At 39.5% G+C, this 22,351-nt stretch overlaps 2 protein-coding genes and 1 long non-coding RNA gene across 4 annotated transcripts; 2 read left to right on the forward strand and 1 right to left on the reverse strand.

The window, feature by feature from the left end:
- Nucleotides 1–2,478: 2,478 nt before the first annotated feature.
- LOC307026244 lies at nucleotides 2,479–7,615 on the forward strand. The gene is made up of 5 exons (XR_013804363.1): nucleotides 2,479–2,924; nucleotides 4,132–4,257; nucleotides 5,002–5,085; nucleotides 5,458–5,577; nucleotides 6,463–7,615. It is a non-coding gene; the product is annotated as an uncharacterized lncRNA (long non-coding RNA).
- An 82-nt stretch (nucleotides 7,616–7,697) lies between these two features.
- On the reverse strand, nucleotides 7,698–20,374 carry zc2hc1a (zinc finger, C2HC-type containing 1A). 2 transcript variants are annotated; one of them, XM_079661480.1, is made up of 11 exons: nucleotides 20,238–20,374; nucleotides 16,336–16,468; nucleotides 15,592–15,665; nucleotides 14,627–14,743; nucleotides 14,425–14,451; nucleotides 12,944–13,085; nucleotides 12,472–12,617; nucleotides 11,518–11,623; nucleotides 11,304–11,379; nucleotides 10,814–10,918; nucleotides 7,698–9,124 (listed from the first exon to the last, which is right to left on the reverse strand). In XM_079661480.1, the coding sequence occupies exons 2-11, from the start codon at nucleotides 16,352–16,354 to the stop codon at nucleotides 8,989–8,991; spliced, it is 948 nt and encodes a 315-aa protein (XP_079517606.1). In that variant the 5' UTR covers nucleotides 16,355–16,468; nucleotides 20,238–20,374; the 3' UTR covers nucleotides 7,698–8,988. The 2 variants fall into 2 exon arrangements, with proteins under 2 accessions (XP_079517606.1, XP_079517607.1); XM_079661481.1 differs by lacking the exon at nucleotides 14,425–14,451.
- pkia (cAMP-dependent protein kinase inhibitor alpha) lies at nucleotides 20,272–22,221 on the forward strand (the record flags this gene model as incomplete). The annotated part of the gene is made up of 2 exons (XM_079661482.1): nucleotides 20,272–20,422; nucleotides 21,062–22,221. The coding sequence occupies 2 exons, from the start codon at nucleotides 20,272–20,274 to the stop codon at nucleotides 21,136–21,138; spliced, it is 228 nt and encodes a 75-aa protein (XP_079517608.1). The 3' UTR covers nucleotides 21,139–22,221.
- Between the last annotated feature and the right edge of the window lie 130 nt (nucleotides 22,222–22,351).

The raw sequence follows: 22,351 nt of genomic DNA on the forward strand, positions 1-22,351 counted from the left end.
ATCTCAGTGCTGCGTTTGACACCGTTGACCACAACATATTACTAGACCGACTAGAAAACTGGGTGGGACTTTCTGCAACAGTTCTAAATTGGTTTGAATCCTACTTAAAGGACAGAAACAACTTTGTTTCTATAGGTAAATACATATCTGAGTTGACAAATATGACATGTGGGGTACCTCAAGGCTCCATCTTGGGGCCTCTTCTCTTTAACATCTACATGCTACCACTGGCTCAGATAATGAAAAACAACAAAATAAGTTACCATAGCTATGCGGATGACACACAAATGTACGTAACAATTTCACCAGGAGACTATGCTCCAATTCAAACACTGAGTAAGTGCATTGAACAAATCAATGACTGGATGTGTCAGAACTTTCTCCAATTAAACAAAGATAAAACTGAGGTAATGGTTTTTGGAGCCAAGGCAGAACGTTTAAAAGTTAGCGCAGAGCTTCAGTCTGCAATGCTCACAACAACAGATAAAGCCAGATCTTTACACTGGCTTCCTGTATGTCAAAGAATAGATTTCGAAATACTGCTGCTGGTTTATAAAGCTTTGAATGGTTTAGGCCCAAAATACATTTCTGACCTCCTGCTAAATTATGAACCATCCAGATCTCTCAGGTCTTCAGGGACGGGTCAGCTTTCTGTCCCCAGAGTCAGAACTAAACATGGAGAAGCAGCGTTCAGTTATTATGCTCCAAATATCTGGAACAAGCTCCCAGAAACCTGCAGGTTCGCTGCAACTCTTACTACTTTTAAATCCAGGCTGAAGAACTTTCTTTTTGTCGCTGCTTTTAATTGAACTATTCACATCTTAAACTGCACTGTAACTTTTATCCATGTATTTTTTCTTTTAATGTTTATTTTATTATCTTTTCTTTTTCATGACTGATTTTAAATGCCATTTTCTTAATGTCTTTCATTTTTTGTAAAGCACTTTCAATTGCCTTGTGTTGAAAGGTGCTATATAAATAAACTTGCCTTGCCTTGGCTAAAGACCTTGTTAAAAAAAACACATTCCACAACTTTATTTAACTGTGCACAGCTGAAGTATTTATGCAGAAATGTAAGTTTGTGTTCTGAGCCTGCCCTGCACAGGGATCAATATCCTGGTAACAAAGGACCATGGGTTAAAATGCAACCTCAGAAACTCTGGAGTGAACTTTGGGGTTTTAGCCTTTGTAGGCCATTTACACAAAAGTTTGTAAAGCCCCTAAAAAGCACAATAGGGCCTCTTTTAATGGTCAACCAGTTTAGAGGCATTCATGTTCAATGCATTTGAAAGCCTAGAAATACTTTACAACGTTCCTGTCAGTTAATCAAAAATCCTCAGCCATCCAGAGCTCTAAGGTGCTGTAACATTTAACCATGATTTGCAATACTTGTTCCAATATTTAATATGAGCCCTCAACATTACAGAAGGATATAAAACATTTAAAGTAACGGGTAATATGGAGTAAACGTTTGCATCGGCACTTCAATGGTAACCACAAACATTTATATAACAATTTCCGGTAATGTACACATAGTTTGTAAGTGAATCACCACGCACCAAGAAACACCTTTGTTTTACCTTGCGGTTGTCATGGTTACCGGTCCCCTGGTGTGCCGTTCCTGACAACACTGTCTTGATCTGATGGATGTGTTTAATTACAGCAGGCTCCGACCCTGAAACACACACACACTTCATTTATGTGCACATTTTTAAACAAGCCAGCAGAACACCAATACATGATAATACAGACTGTCTACAAACTGATATTTCTGCAATGTTTACAATGCAACTATCTGAACTCAATTTAAATACACAGGTAGGAACAGCAACAGTCAATAAGTACAGTCACATAGAAACACTTTCCAAGTTATGAAGCCTCATTCCTGCATGCATTCTTCAAACTAAGGTAAACACAAATAGAGCCAACACATGCTCTCTGCCCTCATTAAAAATGACAGCCTCCGTGTATTGCTTTAGTTATGCAACATTTGATCAAAGAGATAACATCCAATAATGTAGTACTTTGTCACTTTTCTGTCAACAAATGTGACATATGATTAGTGATTCATTTGCACTGCAACTATGCAGAAAACGTAGTAAGGATCTGTGGCTCACATGTGTACTGATTTATTAAGATGGGATGCTTTTATACACTGCTTCTGTCAAGAAAATATGCTCTTACTTCTATTACAAACATTTGTTAGTTTCAAAAAAGCACAGTAGAGCAGTGCATGTTTTAAACATTCATGGACTTGGCTAGCAGAACCACAATTGAACCTTCTGAAACAACCGATACTGTTATTGTATCAGAAACATTATCAGTGCCAGACATTCCTATATATTGAGTCATTACTGCTTAAGCTCTATAGCAATTTGAAGAGTAACAACAAAGAGAAGGAGTGGTCAGTGAGAATAAATCAAAAATAAATCAGTCAATTAGTGGCTGATGATTCCACCTAAGGCCATATTATGGTCACCTGTGTAGCCACGTGGGAGGGGTTTGCTGAAACAGAGCATTTGAATGAATAAATGGTTCCAATAATTAGTCGAACAGTTTAGAGGATTGTGCTGTGTGTCTGACATGAAAAACTGCCATGAAGTAACACTGCTGTCACGTTGGAACTTCATCGACACGTTTTCCACGTTATTGTGTCAAGATTCCACAGTAAAGTGAAACCTCTGCTGGCGAGGAAGGAAGTAAAATCACATGCTGCTGTTGCGTTACGCAGGACGTGGGGAATGACAGTAAACCCTGCGCTCTAAATCCACTGGAACCACTGGCACCACGGGAGGACCACTACGGTTGTTTCAGTGTGAAAACCAGACAAACTAAGCATCAATGAAGACACGAGAGAGAGTTTCACTTTCTAAGGTCACTTTCCACTCTGGCCTGCGGTGAGTATGAATGAAGAATGACCAATGGTGAGTAAATAAAGCGAAGGCGCGTAGGTCAACTCAGCTCGCGTAAAGCGCTGACGCACTGAAAATAAACATACATTTAACACGTCAAATTCTACCCGAATGAAAGCCGAAGTTAGGTTCGTGTTAGTGTAAGGATAGTGGAGCACTCTTGTAAAGCTTGTGCCATGTAAAGCAGTGTAGTGAACCGGTATCGAAACTTACCGAAGAGACCTGCATCCGTCCGTCTCCGCTGAGCCTCTGGAGGACTTGCTGTATTGTTGGAGACTTAATGGTTCTACAAACAGGGGAATTCCGTGTTTATAACCTCCCATCGGCCAGTCAGAGGGAAACTGAAAGATTTGGATTTACGGGAATTGGCTTCTGGGTTAAAGGAATTGACAATCTCGGGTAGGACTGCTTTAAACTCCACAGAAATCAATGTTTACGTCCAGGAAAAGGTTACAACATGTTTTAATGTCAAAATGATTAATACTAAAATGTAAAGTGGTTGTATATAAAAATACACATTTGGTTAAAAAGTTTTAAAGACGTTACATTTGTGATATAAGGGAATTATACTATTGGAATTTTTAATTGATGATGCATTCACGTACAATGTCACGGTGGGTCAATTTGAACTATTTCCAATGTAGGCCTATGTACAACTGTATTATGTTTGTCTATGTTATGTATTATTCTACAAAGTAAAACACCTATAAAAGTGGGGTACAAAGTGCACTAAGTCAAGTATTCTACCAGTTCCATCACTTAATTAACATGTGCCATCCCTATAGGTTATTGTTTCTCCTCTTAAAATATTAAACTTGGGGATGTTTGGTCCTGCTGTGGGATCGGGAGAGAAATTCTAGTGGGTTTTTTTTTAACAAAATGCAATACCACCTAAAATAAAAAAAGAGGTTGGAAAAAGTAAGCTAAGATGCTGCAGGTAAATACAGGGATTAAACAAGGCAAAACAATAACATAGGTTATAAAGCATTGTCATGTATTCAAATCTCTCTTATTGTACATTTTATAAAGGGTCTCAGCATAATAGTTTTACTTTGATCATGGAGCCATGTGTGGGAAAAAAGCCTTCTAAAATCCGTGGATATCCAATACCCCTTGGTATTTCATTTAAGGGCAAAGTGTGTGGGTTTTTTTTCATTAAAAACTGAATAACATGCAAACATGTTTTGGATGAGTTGTCTGACCTCCCTCTCACCATCAGCCTCTTCTCTGCATCAGTCTGCTTGCTCTTCTGCTTCTACCTCTATCGCTGTCCTGTGACAACAAAAGGACTCCCAAAGAAGTTAAAAACGATTACATCTCCGTGCACCCTGTTATCAACAACGCAGTAAGTAAGACACTACTTCTAATTATAAAACTCTTTTTAAAGTTATGGATCCATCAAACTTTGAATACGTAGATTGACTGAATGGATACTTCTCATGAATTGCACTGATAAATTGAACCCAGGTTACATGCAAAATCCTTCAATGACTTATCTTACGAAATCTAGTCTCTAAGAATGAAGTGGAAATACTTCATGAAAAGTTAGAGCAGCACTTTAAAAAGCAACACTGGAGATGTGGATCACACAAAAGCAGCTGCAACCTAATATTAGGTATTAGATGTTAACAATTTTGTGTGCTCCATTTGACAGTCAGATTGAACCCTCCCGGCTTCCTTTGTTTTTAAATATTGTTAGGGGTATTGGTTGCGAAATTGACATCCAGTCATGCACGGAATCTAAAGCAGAACGAGGAATGAAGCTGGTTTTAACACGTTTCTTCAAAGAAAGAAACACTTACGGGAAAAGAGGACACTTTCTGATACACATCTCCAATTTCTAAGGGACTTTGCTTTTGGAAAACATATTTTGAGTCCTCTATGGGAAGTTCTTTGAATAGATAAACTTTAAAACAAATGTTCTTGTGTTTTTGATATTAAAAGAACACTTACCAACTTCTTCAAAATGACCTGAAAAAGCAATAAAAAAACGTTTCACAAACATAATTAACAAAAGCTAAGAGTTAAAACTAGCTGCCCTGTTTTATAACATCTAATATTTACCACTAATGCTTTCATCCTTTTCAAGAATTCGATTATCACAACCTCGCTGCAAAACTCATCCTGCCCAGCACTGAAACACAGGATCCGTGGCTGCACGGTAGAAAACGCGGTGAGAAATAATTATTTTAATGTTTTATTATTTATTTTAGTGAATGAGTAACACTTAAAATATATATTTTTTTTTTTAAAAGGTCAAAATAAACTGTTCAATAAATGTTGGGGAAATGTTTGGTGTACATTCAAGTAAAAGTACATTAAAATCAGACCACCAAGAGAGCCGATATCAGTCTCATTCAACACAGTTTGTGATAGATTTGATTAAAGGCTGCCCATCATTTTGTTGCTGCACAGTCAGCAGTTATAGTGCAGCTGTTCTCCAGATCAAAGGTTGTTCAACATACAACAGAAAAAGGCTGTGGTCACTGACTGAGGGCGTGCACTGTATGACTCACATTTGGACCCCTCGCCCTCTCTTCTGCAGGATATTGTGAGCACCTTGCACAGCCTAACCTGCAAAATGAAGAATTTAAACATTTCTGACACACAACTTCTGGTCACGACCGTCCTACATTCAGTATGGTGCCCCTGTCATGAGAAACCGGTAAGTCTAGGCATATTTATTTGTATACAAATGTAAAGATTTGTTAATATAATTGATTTCATAATTCATCTTTAGAAAAGGGGCAGCAGAGGGTGACCTGCTTACATGTTTTCCATTTCTCCATGTGAGTTGTGGCCCTTTAATGTTGGCGGACTGCAGTCGTGTTTCTGTTTGCCACGGAGAAGGTGACTCAGTGAAGTTATATAGCCTGTGTGAGTGTATCCAAACAATAACCTATTTGAACCCTAGTACACTCATATATTTGGTTCCAGGCAGAAAGCAGTCATAGCGGGAAATGTGCCTGAAGAATGTTAGGTCACTCTCTGCCTCTTTGTGCACCAAAATGAAAAAACTTATTTGGGGCTTTTTGATTCAACCATTTTTCAGTCTGTGATTTATTTGGAATTTAATTTGCATTTTACTCAAAACACCACCCTCTTTCCCCTTGAAAGAACAATGTTTTGTGAACCTGTACTTCATTTTGAACAGTCTAGGATCAAACTGAATGATTCAAGATCATAGTTTTTGTCTGAGTCATACAGTGGAGCAAACAGTCTAATTCTGCCTCAGGCTTCACCAGATCAGTACAGGTTTCAAATACTGGCTCACAATGCGCCATTGAAGGTTTTGGTTTGAGGTTTGAATTGACATACTGTACTTTGATCAAATCCCATATACGGCATGAGCAGGATGGTGTTCTGTGGTTAGTCAGTTATCAGAGGTCAGACTTTGATTTTTCCTGGACAGACCCGTGTATCGTTTTACAAGGGGATACATATGCATCAATAATGTGTGTACTGCATTCTGATAGCGCTTATCACTAAAAGGCACTTGCATAACTGATGTTTATGTCATTGTTTTTGTGTGTTGACATCTATTTACTAGACCAAAGAACCAAGCATGGGGTTAAGGAGGAGAAAGGCAGTGAGAAAGAGAAGAAACAATCCGAAGATTAAAAAACTTTGCAAAGCCGAGGCAATCCTGTCTGCCATGACCAACTGCTACCAGATGCTGAACACTATCCTAGCAGACACCTGAGACCAAACTCAAGCTCAATGTGAAGCAAAACCATGGATTATCACTGGATTATGCAAGTGGAATCTTCCATCTTATTTAAGCTATCAGTAAATCTCTCTTGCAACTGTTTTGGACGTTGACTACTGACTCTTTTAGATACAGTTGCAAGCTACGCTAACACAAGCTATGAAGCCCACTGGAAGTTCCAAGGCAGTCCGACATAATGGATTCTTGCACACTGTGCTGAAGGCCAAGTGTGCATTATTAACCGCCCACTTTTGTGAAGAGTTCACAAGAATGTCTTACAGACTCCATGTTCAATGTACAAAGAAGCTCTTTGAGGTCGGTGGGAATATTCCAAAAGGAAACTAAAGCTGCAAACAGTTTTTAACCGAATCGATCTGACAGTTACTGGCACTCAGTGATGCCAGATCAAGCATGAGCAGGAAATATTAAGTAGTTTTACTTTCACTTTGGCACAGTAACCAGCCCTGACACATCTAATTTAAAGCTCCTTTGTTATTTTGTTTCCGAGTTGTTTTAGGCTGTGTGTCAACTCATTGGTACTCTCCTTAAAATGCCATTGTGTTGATTCATCATTCAGTGTCATTAATCACAGTGTGATTGATATTTTAAAAGCAGTCTGCCGCAGATGGCTGATTTCGACACACAAACCTGACGGTTATGGGACACGTCTAATAAGCTTTCCTGTCGCATAAAGTTGGTGATTTGATGAATGGTGCCTGCCTAATGAATGAAAGAGTCCTATTGGGGCGATACAGTAGTTCGGGGAGCAAAATGCTTAACTGACACATTTGTTGTTCGACATTATTTTTTTAATAGACCATTTGTTGGTTTGCGTTCCAGAAATAATATTGGCAGGCAGCCTTTTCCCCAACAGATATGTTCTTCCTAGGACTAATTAACATGTAGCTAATTTCTGTTTGTAAAATGTTGCAACTACTTTTGTATATGGCATATGTACTCCAAATATATTTATCTATAAAACAAAGTAAAGGTGTATGTGTAACTTGTTTAATTCTATAGTGTTACAGCAGTAATGTTTTCCCGTCTCTAAAACAGACTCTCACAACTCCCACAGCTGTCTTCATAGACATTTTATTGATGGTGGAAATACATGCCGTCAAGTGCACAACTGTAACCAGGCTAACGAGCAGTACAGGAAACACACCTGTCAGACATGTCATTCATGTAACATAATATAATTACGTTTCATGGCTTATTGACAATTGCAACCTTCTTAGTTTTCAAAGGAATTAAAGAGTATCATACTTAGTCACTGTGCCTTTCCCGACCTGTCAATGTGCGCCAATATCAAGGAGAGGGGTCAAAGAGCATTTGACCCTCAATACCTTAATGCACTGAATACTGACTCAATAGTAGGACATTGTAACTGGAACACAACCCAAGGTTTCATTTCAATCCAAAAACACATTTTAATTCCGTATGACATTAACAAAAAAGATTCAGTCATTCAGTAAAAGCGAAATGGAAGAAGAAAATAAATAAATTGTATAAAATGAGGGGGAATAAAATACTTTTGCTACTTATGTTTAGAGACGTCAGGCGTACAATGCTGATCTTAAGATAGCTGAAACAAGCGGGGCCTGTAAAGTGACCTCCTTTTTGGACAAGGTGATCCAAAATTACAACACACTTACTTTTAGAGTAACCACATTGTTTTCCTCAGTAGTCAATCGTATTGCACTTCAATTGGAACAGTTTTTGAGGAAGCGACGACAAGTGGGATTAAGGAGTGCATGTCAGATCACGGCTGAATGGGGATAGAGAAACCAGGGAAATAACACCTCCAAATGACTCAGGTTACATTTTACAACCTGCCTCTTCAATTTGATCTCTTACTCGTCTGTTCTCTACTTGCTCGTGTTTTTAGGGTGCTAAACCCTTTATAATTGTCCAAAGACAATAAAATTAAGGTTTATTACCAATTCATACTGAGATTTTTTACAGATATGTTTTGTTCCTCTCAAAAGCTGCTGATATCATGAACCATAACATAACTGTATACAAGTTCAGTTTTAAATCCATCAGCCTACAATCAACTTTATTGTAGATTATGATGATGATACTTTTTTTGGAAAAAGTAAATGTGTACTAATCAGAAATTGAATATATTCAGCAGGACTGATAGATTGAGAATAGAGGAATATACCAGCAAAATCCATGAAGATATGAAGCAGGTGGAAAAGAAAACACAGCAGCGTTGGACATTCTGCTGGTCACACCACATTGCTGTCGTGGAATGACACCCGAACGTGAAAATATAGACGGATACGTTTTGGTGAAATTCTGATGTTAGTTTGAGTCCCGGTGCATCACCATACGTCTAGTTTCTCCTTCCTCTGACCTGCATCAAATACACATCCTCCTGAGCCCACACTCACAGCAGAATTTGGCTGATTCAACAGGGTACTTGGTCCCACAGGAACGACAGAACTTGCTCTTCACTCCACCGTTGTCGATTTCGTCACTGCCGTCGTTGTCATTCCTGGGAAATCCAAGAAAGATGACCAAACAGCAAAGTAAGAACAAAGTTCATTCAGCTGCTTTTCATCATGTTAGTGCCGAGCTGCTGATAATGTTGAAAAGTATTATCGATATGAGATAGCCAGCGATACATGTAAACAAATCCTGCAAATGTTTGAGTGTTGTGATAATAGTATAGGTAGGCTTTTTAGTTTTATCATAAAATACTTAAAGGTCCCATGTCATGCTTTTCCGGTTATGACCCGTCCCCTTGTGTGTTATGTAGCTTTTTCTGCATGTGAACGGTCTGCAGAGTCACAGACCCTCAAAGTACACCCTGTAGCGAGTAAAACTCTAACACAGAAAAGACGTGTCTGTGCTGCCCCAGAACGCCTCATTGGAGTTTTTTTTTTTTCCAATAGCCGCTTTCACACCAAGTACTTTGCCGTACTTAGTGCCGGCACTTATTACCCCAGGGCACTAAGTACCAGTCACGTTCACACCGGAGTACTTTTCCCTGAGGGAAGATTACGCAAATGAGCCGCTGACGTCACTTCGTCTTCTTCTGCTTTGGGTTTACTGGCAGGCCGCAAAAAACTTCACCGCTTATACTGCCACCCGGAAGTCCCCGGAGTTGGGACTGGCTTCAGTAGAAGCTGCCGGGCCTTCCGAGTAAATCGCCGGAACGCCGACACCTCCTCATCTCTCCACCGCTCCCATGTTTTTTTTTGTGTTGCCATAAGTTATTGTCTTTCCGTTGGTGCGCAGGGCTAATGCTAATAATGATAATGCCACAAATACAATGGCGGCTTCACAAAACTTTTCAGAGTTTTACGGGGCGTGGTTTGCAATTCGCCCAGCCCATAGAAATGTGTACTTTTTTGGTACCACCTCTAGCAGGCACTAAAAGTGGGGGTAAAAGTTCCCGGCACTAAGTACTCTTTTTGGTGTGAGCGCGACATAAGGGGTACTAACGGAGCTAAACGGAAAAAATACTCCGGTGGGAACGCGCCTATTGTTTACTTCTTGGGTATAGTGACGTATTTCGGGTATAGTTATGTCGGCGGAGCCGTCACGTTAGGACCAATCCGGACGCACGCATGCACACACACACAGCGGGACGTTGCGAGGCTCGCTGTGGCGAGGAGCAGGACACTGTGAGCTGGCTCACAGGTGTGGGGTCGACGAGACAGCGAGACACCGCGGAACTCAGCATGGGAACACACACAAACTCCCAGCCAGGCTGCAGGTGTGCTTGGGGCTGGGTTTCGCTGTGTGTCGCTGTCTTGCAGACGGGCACTGGGCTCACAGGGAGGGGGGGGCAGGAGCGCCAACAAGCCGTTTAGGACAGAGTGAATACACATACTATACAGAGATGCTGTATGAGAAACCAATGTGAGTTTGGAAAATTGCCCAATATAAATCTATTCTAGTAGACCTCAACAATGGAATTATTAAGCTCTATGCAAGCACTAAAGGGTGATTTGATAAAGAATGTAGGGTTATCTTATTAAGCAAACAGCTTAATGGCGTGCAAGCTGCAATGTGCATATGAGGCGCCATTCATGAGAAATCCATTGTATAACACCTGTTACTGAAAGGATACACAGCTTTATGCAATACACCAACGAACCACAGGAGGTCAGGATAGTTTATCAAGACTATGGTGGTTGTTTTGTGTTTTTATAAAAATAAACCCTGTTTGTCTCACCTGGATATGAAGTTGTCTACTTTCTTCTTGTTGAGTGCTATTCCAGACTGAGTGTTCCTCGCCGGGCCGTAGCCAGAGCTCACCCCCCGGGTCTTACTTCCAACACTGAGAAAAAAAAATAAAGAGACGAAAGAAAACGATGAGTAAAATGCAGACCCCGTGTGTTTTTAAAGACAGATCGAAGTTTAAAATTCAAATGAAGTTTAAAATTCAAATGATTAATTAACTCTTCATCTCTCTCTCTCTGTGTGTGTGTGTGTGTGTGTGTGTGTGTGTGTGTGTGTGTGTGTGTGTGTGTGTGTGTGTGTGTGTGTGTGTGTGTGTGTGTGTGTGTGTGTGTGTGTGTGTGTGTGTGTGTGTGTGTGTGTGTGTGTGTGTGTGTGTGTGTGTGTGTGTGTGTGTGTGTGTGTGTGTGTGTGTGTGTGTGTGTGTGTGTGTGTGTGTGTGTGTGTGTGTGTGTGTGTGTGTGTGTGTGTGTGTGTGTACTGACCCTAACGAAGGGCTTGTCAAGCCTGAGGGATTAGTCCTCAATGAACCTGCAGAAGCGATCTTACTAGAAGAGATCCCTAGAGCAGAAGAGGATGAAAAAAAAATGAGAAAGTCAACCAGAGGCATTTTACTGTACTTATCCTAAGCTGAGTCACTGCGTTAAAATAAATCACACACATATAGAACTGTCAGATGTGACACAGCTGTACTCGTACCAGAGGGCTGTCCGATGCCTGACCTCTGGGGTAAACGAGAGGAGGCTGAGGGGATGGAGGACATAGCAGGAGAGGCCACCTTCTTCACCGGAGCTGAAGGCTTGGTCTGAGAGGGAGTAAGGGGAGGCAAAGAGAGAAGAAATGTAACATAAATAATTGCATAAAACGGAACATCAGGGTAAGTGAAGCATCAACATAGTGGCTCTACCTGGAGACACAGTAATAGGGATAGAGAACATAAAGTCATCATCACTATACTATAGCCTACAGGCGCTCACTTTCAAATGTGTACAATGGTTTGGCTTTACTTACAGGTGTAACGACATGTTTGAAACTGTTGCAAGGAAAAATATCTGAGACAATTAAAGAAACCCTGACTGAGCTTAACGGCATATCCATTAGTAGAATATAATAAATGTATCCCACCATGGCCCATTTGGGAACTGTGACATAATGACCAATGATATGAAAACATGCAGGGCTCTTAATCAAAATGGTTTGGACCCTGCTGTGTTTTTTTATTGGCTTTCAGATGAAACCCCCACCCATGTGTTGTAGTTGCTAAGTGACTGGTAATTCTACACCTGCTGCAAATGGGCATCTCACCATGGTGATAACGGATAAGGAGTAATTAAAGATTCCCAGACAACAGTTCTCACTTCGAAAGATAATTGGCAATTACAAGAAATGAAGAATTGCCGTAGCCAAGTATTTGGGAGAGAGTGTAGCTACCTACACATACAGTCATTACAATTACAGCGTAAACACAACTTGTTTCATTATTTTGGAGTGTGTGCATGTTTCATCAGATTCAAATGAGGAATGAATGGTAAATGTTTGCACATGTGATCCGGCATCCTCAACATTTTAAAAGAATTCTACCAAATGCAACTATTTTCCAAAGTGTCTATTAGTGCGGGTATAATAAGCGGTGCAGTGTGGGCAGTTGTGTACCGGTGTGCGAGCAGCAGGCTTCTTCACTTCTCCTAACTTGTTGCCCTTGGTAGGCATACGGGCCGCCTGCTCCTGGCAGAACTTCATGTGTCTGTCAGCTGCACCCTCGTTGAACCTCCGCTGACAGAAAGGGCACTGCACATAGTCTAAAGACAAAACAGGGGGTGAGAAAATCGACCTTTAACTGCATTAGCTATGTGACAAAAATGTGCCTTTTACTTTTTTTTTCATTTTCTCTGAACTGTACAAAAACAAACATTTGGTATTCCACATAATGAGGCAATCCCATTTCCCACTTCTTTCCAAATCTTTTTGTTCTAATGTGTCAAAAAACATTAATCATGGGCCCTGGAAAGCAGCGGATTGTTCACAAGTTTACACAGTTTCTTAACAGTAACCATAATACAGCTCTAATTATTACTGTCACTTATGTTTCTTGTTTATTTCCACTCTCTATAAAGCGACATGTTACCTGGGTCATAAGTAGCAGGGGGAGGCGGGGGTAAAGGTCCTCCATCCTTCAAGACCTGATCGATTCCCTTGGCAGCCCGGATGGTAGCGATGAAGTCCTCATGCTTCTTGCGCCAGTTGGACGGCTTCTTCGGGGGTTCTGCCTGACAGGAGGCCACACAGACAAGATGCATCGTTATAGCAGCCATTTAAAAAACCACAACCAGACAGCTATGCCGCTGACATGGGAAACCTCATCTCTGCTATACGGAGTCATTACTTGAAGTGACAGTCACCTGTGTACTCAGTCTCTAGTTACTTTCCATGTTAAACAAATAAAAGCCTTGGTATTCCAATTACTTAGGATTATTTTTAATGAATGCAAATATTCTGTCTGTCATAACCAATTCACTTTATTTCTATTTTGCATTGACATTAAAAGAAAATATTTGTTTTCCCACAGTAGCAGTCTGAGTCTTATCTAAAGCTGATGATTTTTGACAGAAGTAGTTCAGAGAGCGTCCTCCGAGTCGTCTCTGTGACAACATGATATCCCTGCTGACTTCCTGCTTCCTCCTATGCAGTTACAGGCCGTTTCTCAAATCACGAGGATACTGGCTTGGTAGTCGCATACTTCCAAGTCACTTCCTTCAGAAGCTAGGCAAGAATCCTTCCTGGCATTCGGAAAACGAAGAGTGGAACAGGCTAGCAAGTGTGCAGGTGTGCGTCATATGAGAGGCCCCGCCTTACATTTTCCGCCACAGATTTGGGGAAATTGGTCCGTGCGCAAAGCATTGTGGGGATTTTAAGGACCCGAAGTCTAGCCATGTGCAGCCTCGAAATTACCCCCAAACCAAGGACGCGGCCTCTGTGGAATTCCAAGTATGCTGGAGATTGGAACAGTCCTTCGGCGGCACTCGATGACGTAGTATCCTTGAAATATTGGCTTGGAAGCCAGTATCCTCGAGATTGAGAAACGGCCACAGTCTTCAATGACGCACGATTGTCTCACAAACAAACATGACTTTGAGAGAACTGAAGCTACAGTATATTTCTAGTTAATCCTATACGACTCGACTCACTGATTGCCTCCTATTTAAGGACTTCAAAGTGGTAATGATGTACTACTGAGAGAATCACATGACATGATCACTGGGAATATTGATATTCCAGGTGGAGGGCAGAGCAAGTGTGCAGCAGTTAGTTGAAGCGAAAACACCAGAAATATAAGTGTTTTTGAGTTGAAATCTAATTAACTGCAATGCAACAGACTTCACACTGGCACCCAATGAGTGGAGGGCCTTGATGCACTTTCATTTGTTTATTGTCTGTTGTAGATTAGGGTCTTATAAAACAATACTACCGCCAGTATGCGTTGAAATACCTCAAGACTATTTAGGCAAAGTATTGAAAGCGAGAAATCAGTATATACAAAACTTCAGTGACTTAACTCGGCCACTAAACAGAAAGAAAGGACAAAGAAAATAAAGAAAATCAACTTACTTTTCCTGAAGAAGTTGAACTTTGTGACTGAAATACAATCGAAAGCGTCTAAATGTATTCAGGCTTACATTTTGACATCACGGGGAGTTTTCAGATGGATGTACAAGCTAAAGCCATTTTTGCTACCTAATTCTAATCCGATTGAACTGTGTGGGGATTTTAAAGTTAGCTTTTCCATCCTTCTGCTTTGGATTAGTCTTACCTTTGGTTTGATGGGTTTAAGCGTGGGGATGTCTGTTCCCTCAGCTCTCTGTCGACCTGAGTCAAAAACCTTCCTCCTTTTAGCGGCGGACTTCTGGCAGATCTTAGCATGTTTCCCCTGTTGAGAGATTTACAAACACACAATGACTACACAAACTTAATCTGTTTCTAAAAGCTTAAGAAAAATTTGCAGACATTTTAAATGTGTAAAATTCAAGGATAGCCATTATAACATTTTTAATACAAAACGTTATGAGAGCCAAAACAGCGTGGGTAATAAAAAGGTGTTTTGTATGTACTGTTCTGTATAACTTCTGATAGAGATGCATCTCACTGTTATACGTAGCACCTTTGAGAAAGCTCCAAATGTAAAAACCAGAATTTGTTATGTTTGATTCCTTTGTACATATGGCATTACATAGAAACCGCTATCTACAATTTGTACTCTTGAATTTACATTTGAGAATACATTTCAGCTCATAGAAAGATCATAAGTGAAAGTTTACAATCATTTAGTCTTAACTCTTACAAGTTTCCTTCAAAGAAAACTTTGAGTGCTTTGTTTTTTGTTGTTGCTCATACAAAGAGCTCTTCACAGGCTATTTGGGTTGGAACCAATAACCCATCTAAACAGCTGATATCTTGCTAGCTAGAAAATGTCTTAGTGCATGCATAACACAATACCTTAAGTATTATTTTGTATGCATAATTTTCTAAATGTGCCTGCTCCTAGAACACTGTATCTTCCTTTGGAGTGCTACAGTCAATGGAGATGCATTGAATAGAGCTACATGTCAGCATTCACCCATTCACTCAGGATCTGATCTGAATGCCCAGTCATACACACACAGCCTTAGGGAGAAAGTACATGCAGTCTGGAGGAAAATGAGATCGAACACGCCCTGCTTCCTGAGCCACTATGGCTTTAAATCTCTTTTAAGAATATTACAAATGATCATTTCTTACCAGGACTTTAGGGAAAAAACATCTTTTACAAGTGTTGCATTGTATCAGCTCCTCTCCAGAAGGAGCTTCACCATCTGCAACAATAAACACATGTATGTGTGTTACAGTAAAGGAGGATTTATATGCAAAAGAACAGTAATTAACCACAGCCGGCCATATTTGTTTAAGTGATAAAAGGGTAATGTGTAGACAAACATTGGGATTGTTCACCATATTTGATACATGGTAGTTAAATAAATGTCTCACATAAATCATGTTTTGCACACAATGCTATACATCGTTACCTTGGTAGACATAAGTTCATTTTACACGAATTCTTCCATTAACATACAAATGCCAGGGAAAACTAAAATGAAGGTAATTTAGTAGAACAGTAGTTACATTACATGTCGTCAGTATATCAGTGTAACGGTAGTTGCTGCCCAAATTTAGCGTCTTGAATCAATACGAACAAAACGATTTAATTTATGGCAAGTTTGATTAGTTAGCAGCATGCTAACAGTGGATAGCTCCTAATGCTAATTTAGGAATCACATCCTAAGTAGCTAGCTTCATCTTTGGCCCTGTCGTTACCTAGCATTACTTGGGCTAAACCCCACACAAAAAAGGAGGTCGTTGACAAAAACGGGTTAACTAAAGCAAAAAGGAACCCGCCCATGTGTGAGGACAAAGACCGTGAGGTTGTGAGTCCGACTTAGCCACAAAACAGATCAAATAAACATATTAGAGAGTTATTTCTCTCACCTTCAAATTCTTCCATCATTAGGTTATGCTGTCTGATGTTTCTGTTGTTACAAACGATCAAAAGCAGCCAGTTGAAGGGAGAGAATTCCCCACTGCCTACTTCCGGCTTCGCTAAAATAGGGAGGGTATACTCCTAAATTGGTGAAATAACATAAATTCATGCAAGAAAAATGTACTTTGCAGAAATACAGAATGCAGATTTAAATATATGGTCTTTTTGGAAGCTTTACATTTTGCTTTGAAGGTTTCTTTTGTAGGCAATGTGGTTATGTCTTATATTTAGCAGAAAATGTTACTAGGATTTCCTCATGATATCTTCTTTAATGTATGTATATTTGGGTTGCATGCGTATACGTTATATTTTTACATAATCCCTTATTCATATTCATTTTTCAGGATTCATTAGGCTCTTACATATGTTACTTTATAATTTAGGTCAAATTAACGGATACTGGATTTCATATGTTTGGGATGAGGACGAACTATCTTGACATTACTGATCTTTGGCTACCAATAGCAACTCATTTGTCTTCATTTGCCAACATCCGACCATTTCATTGGTTGTTACTACACGGCACTTTAAACAGCGATGGGTGTGGAAGGCAGCCATAGATGTATTACGGAGGAAACCGCTGTTCTTCTTTTTCTACATCCATGCTGTTCTCCTGTTCCCATCATCATACTTCCCAAATAATGCATTTAAATAAACCAAGTTTGCAATTTTGTTGACATAAGAAACCCTTCCTCATTTTACTTATAGTATTGCAAGGTTCGAACAATAATATAAGCTAACAGTGTAATGAATAGACTTATTTGGAAATATGTGAATTAAATATTTTCGTAATGAAACAGACAAATACAAATACAAATATAAAAAACCTGATATGGAAGTATTACGCAAATTGTTATACATGTTTGCTACACACCAATACAATGTGGTCTATAAAATAAGGCCAATTGGTATTTTTGTATATTTTATATTTTAACCTTGTCCTGTGACAGACCTCATTTGAAGATAACGGTGATCATATCTCCTTAAATATAAAACTAGTTTCTAGCTTCTTTTTGGCTCGGACACTTTCCCAGAGGACTCGGAAGTTCCCAGTTTGGCATATTGAGCACATGTGTCATCTGAATGGAGCAATTCACAGCCAGATGCTATGAGACCACAGTCAAAGCGTTACTTAAACCCTTTCTGCTTTCATCACAACACGATCACTGTTTTCAAACACTGACTAGTCTGTGCATCCCTCTCTCACACACACACAATAACTGCCTTGTTCATCTGTCATCTGACCTTTTTGACTTTCATTCAAAATTGTTTGGTTAGTGACAATCAGGGGTTCAGCTGAATAAACAAAAATAGCCTTCTAACTCAGCCTAGGTCCTTTGTTCAACCAGTAAATTGCAAAGTGTTGAACATATGCATAAGTAATAACCATTAGTAAATAATCAAAAACAGTAATACCCTAGGTGCTGCAAAAAGTTGTTTTCAAGCCCTGACTTTTAAATACTATTTTACTCCTGGTTGCACATGGTTAAAAAAACAAGGGTTTTATTTTGAAATCTTATCCGGAAGCAGTTGTATTCTGGCATTTATTTGACGTTGGTAAATCCTCTTTCACTGAACATGGGGAATACCGGAGTGGCATAACAATTGATGTGATTGACCCTTGCGAATATTGGGAAGCCTTTTAACCCAAACAGGTACACTGCAGATAATAATATTAATAATAAGGATTATATTTTTTAGGAACAGAGTGTGCATGCCTGGCATCGTAATTTAATGTGAACTTAATATGCATGATGCGTTTGCTGGCACTGGCAGAGCTCTATGGGAGTCTTTGTCATCAGGGAAAGACATATGGCTGTGGATTTATAATGGAACATGTCGATCTTCCTGCACCATTCATGTTTTTATGCAAAGGTTATGTTTCACTGTGTCAACAATACAATAATTTATTGGAAAACCCAATTACGCACGAACACAGGCTATCCTATTTAGCCCATAATAGATGATAAACATGTGCAGACATTAATTATTTTTAAACCATAGCAAAATAAAGTTTTTCAATGGTCTAATGACATTACGTGGCAAGGGCTCGTGGCAAGGGCATTTAATATATTAACCACTAATCCTATATAATGCTGGGGAAATAACTCATGTTTTATATATTGTATTCAGATATTGGTGATACTAATACTGATATAGTGAAGATTACAATTAGTAAATGTCTCTGAATGACATATACTAATGACTTTGTATATGTTTGTGTGTGAGGGACAGTGTTGGGCATCATGCCAAGTTATGCCCAAGTCGACCAAATTAACACTTATATAAATTAGTGGGGACTCAATTCCCTACTCCCCTCCCCACATAAATGTCTGTTTGGCAGAACAACTTGGTTGAAGAGCAGGACAGGTTTTTTTTGCTTTTGAGCTTTTACCAAGAGGACAGAGCATGCTGACTTCCTGCATTATTCAGTAACATTTGTTTGGAGAATGTATTGTTCAGGCTCTCAATTGGGAGCAAAGTTCTAAGAACAACCTGATAAGAATGACTCACACGCAGACCTTGTTACTTCATGGGTGCAACAGCATGATTAAATGATGTAAACTGTAGATTAATATTTCATAGAATATAACCAAAGGAAACACAGGCCAAGAAATGTGCTGCCACTTTTAGCTTCAAATAGTACTACTACTTCAGTTCAAATATCTACATTACAGGTAGTACACTAACAGATGGACTATACAATTAGTAATGATGATATTTATCAAATATATTTTTTTCTATCGACATATTTTGTATTTCAACATTAAGCTTTGTGTTCTGAAGCTATCGATAAGTATGTTGCATCTTGGTTGCTTAGTTGATTGTGTCTAAGACTTTGAGACTTTTAATCCATTTCATTATAGATAGTTCTTAAAGGTGAGGTTATATAAAGTCTTTATCTTGTGGATCTTCTTGCGAAATCCCGCAATCCATTATCATCACTCTCAGTTCAAACGTTTGCCTTTTAAGATAAAACACTAATTGAGTTCTTATATTGGAGAACAGGCATGCTGTGTCTCTTGCTTCAACATGTTGAGAGCTGACAGTTGTACACGAACAACATCTGTTGGTTCTTTGCAGTCTTGACCCCATTTTGGGAATGACAGCCGGGTGGGAGCGTGCTCAGATGATGACATAGGAGGTTTCCAAAAATAGCCACGGTCAATAGCAGCCTGCTCAGCTCTGGAAATAGCCACAAATGGATGTGGGAGCTGAGTTCATTTAAAAAAAAAAATCAAACAACCCTTTGTATGTCCAAGGGGATACAAAGTGCAGAAAATAATGCTTTTATTTGAAGTTTTATTAGAGCATATGTTGAGAAATGAATGGTAAAAACTCAGACTGACAGATTTTAATGAGTGAAAATGGAGGGAGGCTGAAGGCCAGCTTCCCACAGGCAGATTGATGTAGATTGTAATAATGTCAACAGAGGGGTTTAACCTAAATCTCTGCAGCAACACAGCTCCCATCATGCACCATGCCTACTACAAGCGGAATGACATTTCAATACAGTCCTCTCCTCCCTTGTGCCATAATTACCCCTTTAATTGTGTATTTTTGGAAAAGCACCATCATTTGTTGTTCCATTCCATCTGCAGAATGTATGTCCTCTGTGTATTTGGTGTTGCTTCAATCATATTAGAATAGGTTAATCAGGGTTGTGGTCATAAAATAGTAGGGGGGGGGGGGGTTTGACTGAGTGCATCGGTAATCCCCTGTGCCACTTTCTTCATGTCAACAAAAAAAGATAATGCTTGTATTGTGCAGACTGCCCTGCACAGATTCTCAACATTTCAGTCGTCTTCCTCAAATGTAACATAAATCAATGTGTGTGTGTCATTTGTACCTGCCAGGCCCTGCTATGGTGAGGGGTGTTAGCGATGACGGATGAGGAGGCGAGTTATGATGACTTCATCGCCTCTCGACGAACTGGCCGCAGGAACGCCATCCATATTATCCCAGCAACCTCTGGGGCTGAGGGCCCCGCTGACCTGTCACAGAGTCTGGCACAGCTCAACATCGACAAGTCAGGTGAGAAACATCCCTGTGGGGGATCTGAGGGGAATAAAGGAAGTGGAGAGGTATGTGTAGGGAGGGAGTGATGAGGGAATGAGATGCAGGTGAGGGGAAACAGGTGTGTCGATGGGTGGAGCATGCAGGTGATGAAAAGTGAGGAAAAGTCTGAGGGTATCATGGTGGAACATTAGAAATGAAGGGGCCTTTCTGATGTATGACATATGTTAGCATAGGCCACGTTTCACAATTAAATAGGTTTTTAAAAAGTGTTTTAATGGCATCTATCAAGTGTATGCAGCGTCAGTATTCTACCACAAGGGGGTGACACATCCTGAGACATAATATCTGTACATAATGGCTTTATAATGGTTATTTATTGCAATGCGTGGTACTGTAACATTACAAATAAATGTTCTCATTCACCACCGAGGGAGAAACATCATAGTAAAAATGAAACTCCCTCTACTCTAACATATTTTTGTATTAGTGTTGCTTCACTTAGATGTTTGACCTTCACAATTTGTGAGATTACACCTAATTTGGAAGCATATTGTTGAAATGTATCATCTAGAAAAGGTGGCGCCTCCAAAAAACATTTAAAATTCCCTTTTCATATAACCTTAAAGTAACTGTCCCTCTTTGTCCTTCTGTTAGGTGATGAGGGAGAAAAGAATAAGGACAGCCAGGACTCTGCAGCTAAAGAAGAGGAGGCGAAAGCTGAGGGCAGCTAAACTCACATTCATGGACTCAAACCACCGCCACTTTTCGTTTACCTGATCCCTGAAGGCTAGGCCTCTCATTGGCTGGTTGCATCTAATGACTTTGAACAAACAAGGCAAAATCCTACTGCCACCATCCCACAATCAGGAAGTCATTGCTATGGCAACCACAGCTCCATTGAGCAGTTGGGTGTGTTCCAGTTTCATTAAAAAGATTTAAAATCTCAGATACAACTGATTGAATTTGAAATATGTGTATGTAAGTCCAAATCAGGACAAAAGTCAGTCCAAGTCAGGACAAAAAACAGGACATTTTGATGAAATATCAACGCTCTCATTGCCTGTAGATGAAGAAGTCTTCAGCCTTGTAGTGTGTGATGCAATAGATGCAGGAGTTAGCTTATTAAAAACAGGGTGTTAAGTTTTTATACGTACAAAATGTGTCCATATAATGTGATTTACAAGTTTAAACGCTACCATTGAGCATTTTTAAAAGGGGTAGTCTGTCTGTCTTTACAATTGGACTTTGTTTAGGGTATATATAGAGATCAAGAATGTATTTGCAGCTTGAACAAAAGAACATTGATTGCACTCCATTACACGTGTGTGTGTTTTTATAATGTAGCATAGAACTGTTTATTGGATGTATGAATTTCCCCGGTTTATGGGAGTTTTTTTTTAGAATGCTTAAATCCGTGATTCGATAGACTACCTATGAATTTTACATTTACCAACCTTCCTTTTAAACCACCCCTCAATACTATAATAGAACAATACACTGCCTTTTTCTGATTATCACATCTGTGGAAATGCACTCCAAGAATGTCTGTCTTCATTACATTTTTAAAAACTGAAGTCATTAGTCTCTTTACGACATCAACTTATAAGAAAAGAAATGACTTGTTGAAGGATTGGGCATTTTTACTTTTGTTAATGAACAGTATTTTGCAGTGGAGTGATCATGTTGTATTTTCTTTAATGCTCGTTCAGGGGCTTATGGTATGGCATTGTCAAAGACATTTCTGTACAATGTTGCACATTTGTCCACTAAATTAGTTTTGACATGCAATTAAATGTTACCGGTGGAAACATAAATAGTGTCCAGGTGTATTTTTGAATGTTGTCCCAGCTAAGAATAAAAGGAGAAACATGGGTATTGTTGCCCTCTAGTGGTCAACCTTAGACCTACAACCCAGACACAGAAAAGCAACCTACTTTTTGATAC

The sequence above is a fragment of the Notothenia rossii genome, assembly GCF_949606895.1.
Source record: "Notothenia rossii genome assembly, chromosome: 12".
Classification (NCBI taxonomy): domain Eukaryota; kingdom Metazoa; phylum Chordata; class Actinopteri; order Perciformes; family Nototheniidae; genus Notothenia; species Notothenia rossii.